Genomic DNA, 14,521 nt, shown 5'->3' with positions numbered 1-14,521 from the left:
TCTGATTACTTATGGATTATTTTGAGATACTATTGATGAGAATTATTAGTTGAGAAGAATTTATTTTGATTGTGAGTTGAGGATTTTGCTTGAGGACAAACAAAAGTTTAAGTGTGGGGGTATTTGATAAGTCGTAATTTATACATATTTTTATCTCATGCTTAGCATTTTTTTTGGATGAATTATCATCAGATTTATGGAATTCGATGCTCCTAATCCTTTAATTTCATGTTTTATACTTAGGTAAGCATAGGAGAGTAAAAAGAGCGAGAAACAGGCTAAAAACGGAGAAAATGGGTCAACGTGGGAAATCAACATGGCCTGGACTTCCTCACACTAGTAGTTCACACACCTGTGTCTATTTAACAGATTGTAACACGGCCTAAGTCACACCACACGGCCGTGTCTATTTAGCAGACTCTAAACACGTCCTAAGCCACCTCACACGGGTGTGTCACACGGGCGTGTCCCTGTCGAGCCCAAGTCTAGTTCTACTCGGAAAAGGCCACTTTTGAGGGTTTTGAAGCATTCTAAAGTCTATATAAACACCAGAGGAGGCACCTAAGAGACATACGGAGTAGGAGGCAAGGAATTACTCGAAGAAAGCCGATTGATCCATCTCAGAAGCCGAATTCTCCTTCAAGACTGAAGATCTTCCTTCAATTTCCTTTAGGGGTTTTTGGGTTTTCTTTATGTTTTGTTATTATTATTCTTCTGAGATGTTTCCTTTTTCACTTATGAACTAAGTCCCCTAAATACCTAAAGGGAATGAAACCTAAGACGGATCTTGTTATTATTTTCTGAATTATATGATAAATACTTGATTTGTTCTTAATTATATGTTCCTAATTCTTGTTTTAATATTCCAGGATATTGATTCAAGTTTTGATGTGCTTATTCAGAGGAGCAAAAGTCCCTGTCTAAGAGCAGATCTAGCATAATTAAGTGGAGTTGATTACACCCTTAGACATAGGACGACATAAATCTGCCGGATTAGGGTCAAACCTAATAAGGGAATCCATAAATCGAGTTAATGCAACACTAGGGGTTTTAATTAGAAAGAGATTTCAATTAATCAACCTAGGGTTAGACGTTGTTAGTCTCGAGAGAGATAATAATATAAATTAGGGATTTCTACAGATCGAGTCAAGTGAATAAATCGTCTAGTTCAGAATCAAATAACAAGTGAAGTCTAGGTGGATTCTTCCTTCGGTATTGTCTAAATCAATCAGTTTTTCCCAAAAGTATTTCCCCAATTTACTTCATCTGCATTCTTAGTTTAGTTAATTAGTTTAGATAAAGCAAATCCCCTTATTTTTAGGCTAGATAATGAAAAGAAGGTTAATACTAGTACTTTTAGTTCTTGTGGGTTCGACATTCCGGTCCTGCTATAAGCTATACTACTGTTCGATAGGAGCGCTTGTCTTTATCGTGATAATAGTTAGTTTTCAAGTACAATCAATCATAAATATAAAACTTATGATGCACGTCAATGCAAAAATAATATTTTTATTCCAAAAATTGATTTCTCATGTCAAAACTTAATTTTGAAAGCATATCATACTAAAAATTATGAGATTACAAATAATTATGGAATACAAAAAGTTACGAGATACAAAATTCTAAGAAAGTAGAAATAAAAAACTAAAAATTATGAGAGAATACAAAAATATCATGAAGAAATATATATATATATAAAAGAGAGAAAATTTTTGTTCTTTTCTTTTACCAAATTACCCCGTACTTTAGTATTAAAGAGCTTACAGGAAGCTAACTGTAGGAGCTTTCCCTAGAAATTTCCCTAAACTAAAATTCATGCGAGGAAAGTTTTTTGTGAGAATATCTGCTGAGATACGTCCTTTTGGCTTTATTAGATTTATAATTAGTCCCTATTTTTAATTTAATTTATTTATTGAAATTAGTTTATGTTTTATATGATTTGAATTATTTGGTAATATATTTTCATGAAGCTTCAATTTATTGTATAATTTATTTAGCTTCACTATGTTTTGTATAATTAATTTTGATTTTGATTTTGTTTGAGTTGAACTTTAAGTGATATGTTTTTTTAGTGAATTCTAACATATATATGTTGCGCAATAAGATTAGTTTGTGTTCTTCTATTTTAACTCATTCAAAATTTTAATTACATGCAATTTGGTCCCTCTAATCAATTTTAATTCAGTGAATCGAAAATTTATAATAATTTGCACTTTTAGTCCTATTTTTTTTGAAGTTAGATTGGCTAGGTGTTTGATTAAATGTTTTAAATCAACTTTTGAACTCCTTCAAAATTTTAATTACATGTAAGTTAGTGCAAGTTTTTTATGAAGCAAGTTGGTTATATTTTCATAATTTACTTACAAATTTTAAAGAAAAAATTGGTTTGTAATTTTTGAATAACTATGTTAAAACTTCCATCAGTCTAAAAACATATTTCTAAAAAATGTGAAACTTATTTAAATATACTGTTAAAATCATAAAGAAAATTTTAAACAATTTATTATTCGTTTAATTTGTATAATAATTAATTCAAAATAATTAAAAAATAATTATTTAAAAAATTAATTTAAATCATAATCAATTTAACAAATTAAAAGCACTTTGTTATACACAATAGTTTAAAAAATATCTTACAAATAAAAATTTGGATGGTGATAATGGATTTAATAATGGAATAATATTTGTTACATTGTCAATGAAGTTTTTAGACTCTACAAAAAGAGTTAGAAGCTTGACAAGTGTTCTATAGAGTATAGTAAAATATTAAAAAATAAATATTTGAAAAAAAAAAGATATATGAGAATTTGTTAAGGTTGCTTGTGGATAAAAAAAAGTACAATTCTAATTTACCAAATACTAATCTTTTAATAATTAATTTAAGATAATAATTATATATTTATTTAAAATTAAATATATATTAATTTAATTTAATTTCTCAATTTTTAAAAAATACTTAATAGTATTTTATTTAATACATAGAGAATGTAATCATTTCATTAAATTCATAGATAATGTAATCATTTCATTAAATTCCTCATCTTGAACATAACATAATAGGGTTATACATATTGGTACATAATGAGCTGAAGTCCCTCTCAGGTGCACAACATCCAAAAACTTGTATGTAGCGTGCATGTCATTTAAGCTAATACTAAGGTTGCATTACATCATTAAAGAGAAACAGAAGAAGAAAAAAGAATGAAGTATCGTTGAAAATGCAGGTTAATTAAAGAGAAAGGATTTTTTGTCACTAGTATTCACAAGATAATTAAACAAGGAAAAATGTTGATAGATAGGCAATTTGAATGAATGATATATAAAAACTGGTATGTCATGAATAGGCCATGTACGTAGCTCTTACATTCGATTCCACGTACAGCAATCTTTTGATTTGTTTTCAGCTATCAACATATTTGTCAATGCTAGCGGCCAAGGTGGACTTTGGCACTGCACCGATGATGCTCTCTTTCTTCTCCCCATTCTTGAAAAACAGCATGGTCGGGATGCTCCTTATCCCGAACTCCGTGGCGATGTTGGGGCTTTCATCAGTGTTGAGCTTGTAACAAGCTATCTTTCCTGCATATTCTTTTGCCAAATCTGCGATCACTGGCTCAATCATGCGGCAAGGTCCGCACCATGGTGCCCAAAACTCCACCAAGACTGGGGTCTCACTCCCCAGCACAAGCTCTCCCCAGCTTGCTTCTGTCACCGCTTCAACTGCAAATGTGCAGAACCTTAATCAAATTCTGCCTATAACTTTATTTCCTACAAAATTTCATCATTCATGCCACTGTATGATAGTTGAGATATTTTTCTTTTAATTTAAACCTTTGGGATAATCAACCACCCAATTTAACATAGCAATAGAATCCTTTTCCTATGACCCATCAGGCCTCATCCTCACTATCCCTTAAAAGTATAAAATTCAGGTCATTCATATTTCAAACAATAACCAAATTACTTTAGGAATCTTATTGATAGGCAATGCATTTAACTTCGTATCTCTAATGCTTACTCTTTAATTTTGAGTACCTACCATGGACCCTCAGCTACTGAACTTGTTTACATAAAAAACTTATACAGGACTTGCATAGCATTAAAGGCAACAATAAAACAGTGTTTTAATTTATAAGAGATAGCTGCGTACCTTGATCAACAGCTTCACTAGCTTTGCAGATGAGCCTGGATTTTTGGCATCTGCCATTGAATGAATGAGCAAAAGACGAAGAGAATGACAGATTGGGTTTGTTGAACCCTCGAAATGTCGGCAAATGAATCTTCTCAACAGATGAAAATTGATGGCGGTAGCTTTGCATCACACAAGCTCTAGTGGTGCAAACTGAGCTCAATTGAAAACAGTTTTCCAAGGCCATCTTTAGCTCTTCCCCTGAAAGTCTCGCAAGGATCGATGATAGATGTTAAAGATATGGCCCTTGCAGGGGGTGCCTTTTTTCTTTGGAAATTTTTGGCTTAATATTTGTGAGGTGCTGGAGAGAGCTGAAACTGAAGTGGATAACGTTTAATATTTAGTGAATTTTTTAAATTAGGCAAAAAGGGAAAAATAAATCATAAGGCAGTGGAGTGGTTTCCTTGGTTGACCACAAATTTCTCATCCATTAAGCATTCACAAAATGTAGGTCTTACGTACATTGTTTGGCCATCGGCCCCTCAGCTTGGAAGGGGCAGGTTAAACCCTAAACTGTGGGCTTCTCAATGGGTTCTAACTTTTGAGAATATCTAATTGAAGACCCAATCCTTAACTGGGAGCAAATTTTTTATATGGATCAATATTATATTACAAGTAACAATCCCTATTAGTCCCTGAGATTTGACATCAGCACAAAAGAAGTGCATCTGGATCCTAAACAAAATTATAGTTACAATGACCATACATAACTGAACTAAAGCCAGGTACCAGGAAAAAGGTAACATTAACTCGATATTTCTACCTCCATGCTGAAGCAACAATCAAGCTTTTGCCTTCCCAACCAAAATGAAGTGCTCCTAAATCCTCCTTCAGCTTGTACCTGTCACAGTACTCCCTGATTAGCTTCCGGATCATATCGATCACATTTGGAGTCATTGGACAAGAAGTGAAGCCAGCCATCGTCATCCTTGCCCTCCACTTTCCTGCAACTTCGTACCGCTCTATTCTTTCCTCTCCCTCACAAGCGACAATGTTGACTATGTCCCGTGCCAAGCACTGCCTTTCAACATTCATCCTGTCTTGACTCTCCCTTGGAAGTGTAACGTCCAGGGACTCGAAGACAGTGGAGTAGTAACTGTAGGCCTCAATGAACCTTGGGAAAAAGGGAGATGTGTTTGTGTTCACATCTTGCTCAACGACAGTAACAAGTTTTGGATTTAAGCTCTTAACCATCCGAAGAAGCTGGTCTCGCTGATTTATTGTTGAAACACTCTCATCAGGCATGTGGTGCAGCTGAAATGCGAAGTTCACTACAAGAGCTTCTCCAGGCCGGCAATCCAACATAGATGGAGTGACAATTGAAGTCCTTGAGGCAACAGCTTGAAACTCAAATGACACGCCAAGTACTTCAGCTAGCTTCTCGAGTCTTAGTCCAATGATTTCAAGACCTCCGTTAAGACGTTGAGCAGAGTCGGGATCATCAACCCCAGTTAACCTCAAGTGAGGTGGCTTACCAGGCAACTTAGCAATTGATTGAATCAGTGTAATATATTGGCTACCTTGATTTATATCGAAATCTATTATATGTACCCTCTTTTCATCTTTAAATGCCTCTATAATTGCACCATTTGCTGCCATAAATCCGAATTTAAAACAAGGGCACACCTCAAAGAGGATTTGCATGGCTGCAAGCCTATCAGAAGAAGGGGGCTCTTTGCATCTTAAAGCTTTATAAAGATATTTTCCAGATGCAGCCACGCGAGCAGCAAGACCTTCAACCATGTAGGCTGCGATTCTCTGAGGAGGATCTCCATGAACCGACACCAGCTGGCGAAGCTCATTTATTATGGCTGAAGCTCCTTCAATGTTGCCTTCTGCGAGTACGGCAGCACACTCGATAAGCATTTGCTTAGGAGTCCTAGATGAAAAATGTGATGCCTCTTTGTTGCTGCTGATGCTGCTGAGATTGGATTCTGAGGAAGATGACTCCTTTGGTGATTCATGAATTGGTTCTGTCCGGACAGGATCGGACCATTCATCATCTATTTCCATGTTCAGATCAGTGCCGAACATATCACCTACATCAACATCATTATCACCAAGCAGATCTCTCTCCAGTTCTTGAAGCATCAGTTTCATCTTATCTGTATCATGGTCTAATGTATCTGCACTTTGAACTTCCAAGTAATCTGACAAAAGAAATCAAATTAAGAAAACATAAGAGTTCAATGGTTTCTGACCAGTTAAGGAGAAACTGAAGTACCTCTTGGCTGGTAAGAAGAGACATTCTGCTGGCGAATTGAACTTTCTGCAACATCAGACCTAGATGGATGCATAAGCTCTTCCGAAGGAGAGCCAACAAAGGACTTTTCATAGCTCTCACAGCTGTATGAATCAGTAATGCATCTAGGCTTATGCTTATCAGAGCCAAACATTTGAGTGGACAAGCCAGAACTGTCACCGCTACCCTGTATTGAATAGAGCTTTGTATTTCTACATGCTGTGATAGCTGGTTCTGTGGATGTTACTAAAGACATGGTTTCAACTCTCGGGATGGTCGTATTATAAAGTGAATCCTGAAGAAAAAATTGCTAGTGCAAGTTAAACAGTTGCTTATCTCATTTTCGTAGTAGGAGGAACCTAGTATGCCTGCTGATGGAAGACATGAAATAGAAGAATGCCTCTTCAAGTAAAACTGGCAATGAACTTGAATAACTTATGAGTAACATAACATAATCCATGCTATGTGACTAATCATCAGCAGCAAGGTAAGAAGTTTCTGCATTCAAGACTAGGAACATCTTAAGGAAGATGCCAAGGAGCGAGATAATGAATTAATAGAACAAATTTGCCCATGATTTGGTAATCATGAATGCACAAATAACAGAGAAGGTAAGAAAGTCTATGATGCTGGAAGTATAGCCACAGAATAAAGATTGGCAGTCTTTCAGGTAAAGATCCCTATGCAAAGAACACTCTTTTGGGACAATCATAAATCCCAATAGGAACATAACCAAAAATGAAATTATGAATAAAGTCTAAAATCTAGTTTCTTAATAAGGACCAAATTCCAAGAAAAGACTGTTATGATAGAAAGTAGGCAGCATACAGGGAAAAAGCTAAACATTCAAATTCTGGGATTATGAAAAACACATCAAGAGGATCATACTGTAGTTAATTTTAAGACAAGATGCAGATTCATATCATTTGAACAATAATCTAAAAGGGAAAAAGAAAATCAATGAAGATCAAGAGGTTCCAAGGTTTTCTACTTCACCTGATAGATGAGAAAGAACTTTAGTGGAAGCAGCAAATACCATCATTTGTACACTCAAATCCTGCAATTTAGCAGATAACTCTCTATATAAAGATGACCCTCCCAAGGGAGAAGAAAAAATGGCATTTGACCTTTGTGCTGAAGTAATTAAATACCTACCCAAAAGCAAATATGACTCCTTTATTGTTATTCTTTAATCATATATTAAAAGGAAAAAAAAAACTTTGGAATATGAGGTTAGGTATGAATGAAATAACAAATCCCAACAAAGAAGTAGAAACAAAACAAAACTTGAAAGGAGAAAAAAATAAAGAAACAAGACCCAGATAAGGAAATATTTAATTGTATATACCACGGGTGATTGCGAAGGGTTTAAACTTTAAAGCTATCCTATCATATACACAACTTGGTGATTCGAGTTTAAGCTGAAATTTCGTTTTGGAATTCCGACTAACGTAGTTACTGAAGACACGGGAATAATAAAAAATAAAAAAAATGGCTACCATATGCAAGAATCTGAAGATATGAATATTCTATGACCTCATTTTGAATAAGTGAAAGAAAGAAATTCGAATCTTGTGAAATCTAAAGTAGAGAGAAACTGACCTTAAACTCATAAAACTTGCATTTCTTTTGGTTGGGTTCTTAGTTTCTAAACACAGAAAGTTATTGTCAACAACTCTGCTTCCCTAAAAAAGGTTAAAACAAACACTTCTTATTTTCCTTGTATGCGTTTTAGTCTGCATGTTTATACCAACTTGTCTGACTCAGATAAGCTGTTTGACAGAATAGTTTCATGGTGTGTTCCAATAGCACCATCACTTCTCATCACCCTATGTATATTTATGATATTTTATTTTTTTTACCTAATTATACAATTTTAATTATAAAATTTAATATTATTTTTTTATAATTTTGGGGGGGATGGGATTGTTGGCATTAAATTAAGAAACTGTTGAAATTATTAACTTTTATTCATGAATTATAAATTATTTAATACTATTTTTACCTCAAAGTTATTAATTGCTTACAAATGTTTGTTTTGAAATATTTTATATTTGTCAACATGGAATTTATTTTATTTTTTTAATATTAATTAGTACGTTGTCAATTATTTAATATTATTTTGTAAAATATTTCTTATAATAAGGATGGTTAGACTTAATTTTGAATTTCTCTATTAAATTACCATAATTTAAATTTTAAATGTTTAATAACAATTGTATACTAAAATGATTACGTTCTTAAAAATATCAATTTTTTAATATATATTAGTTACAAATTATAATTTGATATACAGGGAATTATTTTAGAAATTAATGTCACATTTATTTAGTTTAAATTTTTTTAAATACCAATTAAAGATAACTTATTGGGTTAAAAAATTCATCAAACAATTATTGTGATTATTTAAAATTTTATATAATTATTCTATTATGTAATCATTTACTATTATTTTATCCATAAATTTATTCAATTTTTAAAACTTTCTTATAACAAATTTTACTAAAAGAATCCATTGATTAGAAAAAGTAAAAGGCTTTACTTTCTATATTTAGTTCATTTAAAGTTAAATAAATTAATAAGAACTATATACGAAAATTTAATTAATTCTAATTAAATAAGTTAATAAAAAGTTATATGCTTAAATAGAAAATTTTAATTAATTATAAAATTAAATAAATGAATAAAAAATTAATCCTAACCCCTCTTTGTTTATATATATATATATATTTCTAGCTATGTTTGAATCTAAAGTTTGTATAGACTAATTTTTTGTACATATTATTATAAAAATCTCACTTAAAATAATAATGTTATTGTTAATCACAATATTTTATTTTTTAAACATTACTTACACATTTAAAAAATAAATAATTATGCACATGATGATTGAGCTTTAGTTAAGTTGATATAATTGCTATTGCAGCAACCATTAAAATATAAATTTAAACGCATTTAAATATATTTTTCCTTTTATTTAAAAGTTTGAAAGAAATTATAGGTAAAAATAGATATTATATAAAACAAATAATATTTATCCACTTTTTTCTTTCATAAACTACTACTTTATCATATATTAATATATTTAATTATTTTTCTTTTGTTAATTTATGATAAGGGATAAGACAACATTTAAACTTGAATTTTTTTAAAAATTTTGATCCTAAAACCTTTTTTGGGTTTATACTTTATATTAATTCTTAAACTTAGAATTTTTTTTAATTTTAATCCATAAAATAAGGTAGTATTTTGATATTGTACCACTTCATCATCTAAATGTTGCTTTATCTCTTATATCATAACTGCTTTTTTTTTATATCTAGAACCCATTTTAATCTCTCTCTCTCTCATCCACATATAATAGAACCCTTTTTTTCATGGCTTATATGAAAATTAGGTATTCAAACTATGCAACTTTTCTCATTAACTTACCTAAAGTTTTAAATTTAATATTAAGTAAAAGGGTGAGTATTTGATACCACTTTAGTTAACTCCTGTTAAGAAAACTTCTAAATCAATCAAATTATGACACTAACATTTTTTTTGTACAATAAGAAGGAATAAACTGTAGCTACACTAAGCGAGACCAAGCCATTCCAGAGTAGTCATCGTGCAGTAAATGGAGCACTTCATTCGACGGTTGCGTAAAAGTATATCTACCTAATGGTCTTGAGAACGCCATTGAAGCCAAACCATTAGCAACCCTATTGCCCTCTCTGAAGATATGTGCAATCCTAACCATCCAAGGAAGTTGGAGTAGGTTCTTGATGGCTTGCATACAACAAAATATTGTTGATCCGCTTCAGTAATTTAAATCAATTACTTGGATCACTTTAGTACTGTCTATCTCAAGGATTACTCATTCAAGCCCAAGATTCGAGGCTAATTGGAGACCTTTCAATGCACCCCAAAGTTTGGCAATTATGACTGAACAACAACCAATATTCTTTGAAAAATCAGCAATCTATCTCGTATACTTGCCACAGATTAGTCCACCTACTAACGCATTCCCAAATCCATTACAAACAGCACCATTCGTGTTCACCTTCAGCCATCCATCATCTGGCAGAATCCACCTTATTAACTTGCAAATTTATAACTCGAATGCCTTGACAGACTTACCAATCCATGATTAGAGGGCAGATAATACTCCGTCATATGATAACTCTTCTCCGATAAACTTTCAATTTCCATGAAATCTGCGTTAAAAACATAATTGTTCCTTCTGAACCAAAATTGCAAGCAAATAATGCCAAAAAGTGATTGTCAATCGATAGAATCACAAGAAAAATATTGAGGATTAGAGAGATTAATCTCAAACCACTTAGCCAGTCCAATAGAGAAAAAATCACTTCTCTTTGCAACCTTGATCACCGAATGTCATGTTGCTATAGTTGGGGTACACATACGCAATACATGATCGACACTTTCAGATAGGCTTCCACATACCTTATGATATGATCATGCCCCAGAGTGCACCTAGCTCGAGCAAGGATCCATTGGAGCTGCCCCAATGCCCTATCACACGAGATCAAGCCAAGCTATTTAAGGAGGCCATTTCGACCTTAGTTAATCAAGTATGGGGTGAAACGTTGGCCGAACATATTGAGAGAGCTTGGACCAGCTTAACAAGGACTCTTTGCAACCTCTTTCGAGTCGACCTCAGCTCACATTCAGCTCCATGAGCTTAGTTCAGCTCATTTCAGCTCATTTGAGCTCATCTTTATTTCTTTCTAGCTCATTCAATTACTTTTGGAATAAACTAAGTGTTTAATTCAAGTTGGTTTAATTCGCTTCAGCTCATTAATACATTTCTTAGCTCATTACAGCTCATTACATGTTTTAACTTGTCTTGTGTTAGCTGAATTAATGTGTCTTGTTCATATTAATATTTAATGTGTCTTAGCTTAATCATATGTTACTAATGTGTCTAAGTTAAAACATGAATTTATTTTGTCCTAGTGCAACCGAATTTAACTTGTCTTAAATCAATTTAATGTATTCATTGGATTTATGTGCAGCCAAATGTATGAAAGGGATTTAATGTAAGGTGCATGAATGGACGGCTACAATGTATAGAGAGATATATGCATGGACGGCTTCAATGCATGTTGTGTTGATTGTTTGGCTTCTCCAAGCATCTTTTCGGCCAAAGAGTAGTTGTACATTTAAACTCCCCAAATTGGATGGTTAGCTTTCCCAAGTTGCTTGAATGACACCAATCACTCCACCGAATTAATCCATTCACACAAAAGAGCTGTTCGATTTTGTGCATTCACACATGGATGGCCTTTCAAGTTCAGTTTTCACATTTTAATGCCTATTGCACTCACCTACCTGCCAATTTAATTAATCCATCCATTCAACTAATCAAGGTAAAGCAATTAAGCTCATGGCCGAACCTAGACATGCCTAATCAGTTTCCAAATTCTTCTAAGTACATTCAGCTAAATATTCATCATCTAGAAGTTGTCTAGTGGCGTCCCAGAGGCTGAATATAGACATGAAATTCTCATGGTTTCATTCTAGGATTTTTCAGCTCATTTAAAGCTGAATTACTTAATTCATTAAGTTACTATTGTACCTATTCAGCTAGCCTTAGGTTTTTTCTATAAATACTTCGTTATTTACTGTTTGTAGAGACTTTTTGCCAATTTGAATGAACATTGAGTTATTTGTGTGGTTTTCCTCTCTCAAATTTTGTCCAAGACTCAGCTTGACTTATCTGCTAGTCAGTGGCGTCAACCTGATTCTTTTTTCGAACTTATCACTCTCGTAGTGTGGCGTTCACCCCTCCTTATACCTTTGGTTCTTACCTTGCTAGGTAACGAGTCGAGGTTTCTTTTTTTTCCTTTCATCACCTATTAACCACAAGTAATATAAGTCCCGAGTCAGTACTCTTCTTTAGTGTTGGTTCGTTCTTGACACTTAAGTTTATTTCATCATCCCATCTAAACTATTCAATTTACTTTCTTTGTTAGTCGAACCTAATCAACTTATACTTATCCAATTTTAAACCTATTTCTATTACCTATCAATTTACTTTCTTTGTTAGCCGAACCTAATCAACTTATACTTAGCCAATTTTGAACCTATTTCCATTACCTATCTTTATACTTAATCAAATACCCTCATAGCTTGCAAATTGGAATGATACTTTTACATTTGATGATCGGGCACAACTACGACTCAACTTACTGTTCTGAGGCGAGATCGTATAATTTCATATCAAAGCTACTTAAAACGAGAAGTACGGACGTTCAGAGAATCCCAAAATAGGTTCGTGAAAAAAATTTTAAACAAAAAACTGTATCAAAGTATTCTGCTTGTATTCATCTTTTTGTAATTGAAAAAAAAAAGAGAAAGAAATTCGAAGTTAAAAAAAAAAGAAGAGAAAATGTTGAAAAGATTATGTTCATCTTCTTGTAATTCGGATCAAGTAAGTTCCTTCCTACTATCATCAACTACCCTACACGCCACACTCAAAACCCACTTTGTTTTCTTTCAGCCTATCCTACACCTAAAAATCAATACCATTGCAAACTATTTAAAACCGACCCTTTGACTACGATTAAGTCTAAAAGAGTCTCCTATAAAGTCACGAGAGAAGAAAATAGTGGAAAAAGGCACGAGTGTGTGAGCACATTAGAGAGAAGAAAAAACTTTTTAACGAGTGCAAGCACAAACACGAGTGTGAGTATCATTTATTCCTTCTTTCTGAGTGAACGTAAGGTTTTGTGGTGAGGTTTATTCTTCTTCTATATCTAGAAGTCCCAAACGAAATATGGAAAAAAGACCTAAAAAATAACCAATTCGAAATGTAGTGGCTGGAAGAGGAGTACCAGATTTAAATCTCCAAGCCCTATTGAGCGAAGTAGAGTACTTTTTCGATCGAAAACTCGAGGCTATCCAAGAAAGGCTAGATCAAGTCGAGGAGAGAGCCCAACAGGAGAGGACACCCCAAAGTTCCTAACGAAACCTAAGCCAGCAACGAATCAACGAAGATGAGTAGTATGGCCCTAGTGATGCCAAGAGTGACCAAGGGTCCAATCTAAGTGATCGGAGGAGGGGACCAAGAAATCGTGGCCAAAGAGAACGTGGGCAGATTGACGACGACCTTAAAAACATCAAACTTTCAATTCTGCCATTTCAAGGCCGATCGAATCCAGAAGCTTATCTCAAATGGGAGAAAAAGATAGAATTGGTGTTTGAGTGCCACAATTACTCCAAAGCCAAAAATGTTAACTTAGTAACAATAGAGCTTTCAGATTACACGATGATATGGTGGGATCAATTAAAAATGAGCCATAGAAGGAATGGAGAATGACCAATAAGCACATGGGCTGAAATGAAATCGGTGATGTGCCAAAGGTTCATACCATCATATTACCACCGCAAGCTCTATCAAAAGCTCTAAAGCCTTACCCAAGGATCGAGGAGCGTGAAGGATTACTATAAAGAAATAGAGATCGCGATGATACAAGCGGATATGCAAGAAGATGGTGAGGCAACCATGTCGCGCTTTCTAACTGGTCTCAATCAAGACATTGCCAATATTGTAGAGTTGCAACATTATGTGGGAAGTGGTGGACATGGTACAAATGGCCATCAAGGTGAAGAAGTAATTGAAGCGTAAAGGTGTTGTCTGAGGTTATTCCACCGTGAATACTTCCAAATAGAGCCAAGGTGTTAGCAAAAACACTTCATCGAACTAAGCCAAAGAACCAATCGTGCCAGCAAAGTCAAATAAACCTATGGCTGAATCAAGAAAAAGCAAGGCTGTCGAGAGATTTTCCAACCGTTTGAGGGACATCAAGTGCTTCAAATGCCTCAAGAAGGGGCATACTGCCAATCAATGCCCAAATCGAAGCACTATGGTGGTGCGCACAAATGGCGAAATTGAGTCAGAGAAGGAGGTCGAGAATGAACCAGAAGTCACATCCGACAAGGAGGAAGAAATAGAACATGTTGTTGACGGTGAGCTTCTTGTTGTCAAAAAATGAGCTTTAGTCTCCAAAGAGTGGAAGACGAGCAACAAAGCGAAAACATCTTCCATACTCGGTGCCAAGTCCAAGGAAAGATCTGTAGCG

At 33.9% G+C, this 14,521-nt stretch overlaps 2 protein-coding genes across 6 annotated transcripts; both read right to left on the bottom strand.

Annotated features, from left to right (window-relative positions):
- Nucleotides 1-3,207: 3,207 nt before the first annotated feature.
- On the bottom strand, nucleotides 3,208-4,763 carry LOC107897113 (thioredoxin M-type, chloroplastic). The gene is made up of 2 exons (XM_016822462.2): nucleotides 4,151-4,763; nucleotides 3,208-3,720 (listed from the first exon to the last, which is right to left on the bottom strand). The coding sequence occupies exons 1-2, from the start codon at nucleotides 4,374-4,376 to the stop codon at nucleotides 3,401-3,403; spliced, it is 546 nt and encodes a 181-aa protein (XP_016677951.1). The 5' UTR covers nucleotides 4,377-4,763; the 3' UTR covers nucleotides 3,208-3,400.
- Nucleotides 4,760-8,168, bottom strand: LOC107897112 (scarecrow-like protein 1). Of its 5 annotated transcripts, none has more exons than XM_041114105.1 (4): nucleotides 8,034-8,167; nucleotides 7,428-7,488; nucleotides 6,414-6,726; nucleotides 4,760-6,339 (listed from the first exon to the last, which is right to left on the bottom strand). In XM_041114105.1, exons 3-4 carry the CDS (start codon nucleotides 6,685-6,687, stop codon nucleotides 4,949-4,951), a joined length of 1,665 nt encoding a protein of 554 aa, XP_040970039.1. In that variant the 5' UTR covers nucleotides 6,688-6,726; nucleotides 7,428-7,488; nucleotides 8,034-8,167; the 3' UTR covers nucleotides 4,760-4,948. The 5 variants fall into 5 exon arrangements, with proteins under 5 accessions (XP_040970039.1, XP_040970038.1, XP_040970040.1 ...); XM_041114104.1 differs by having other exon boundaries at nucleotides 7,428-7,582; nucleotides 8,034-8,128; XM_041114106.1 differs by having other exon boundaries at nucleotides 6,414-7,582; nucleotides 8,034-8,168.
- Nucleotides 8,169-14,521: the final 6,353 nt, after the last annotated feature.

Source organism: Gossypium hirsutum, chromosome A05, assembly GCF_007990345.1.
Source record: "Gossypium hirsutum isolate 1008001.06 chromosome A05, Gossypium_hirsutum_v2.1, whole genome shotgun sequence".
In the NCBI taxonomy this organism is placed as follows: Eukaryota; Viridiplantae; Streptophyta; class Magnoliopsida; order Malvales; family Malvaceae; genus Gossypium; species Gossypium hirsutum.
This window is presented reverse-complemented; position numbering and strand designations above follow the sequence as displayed.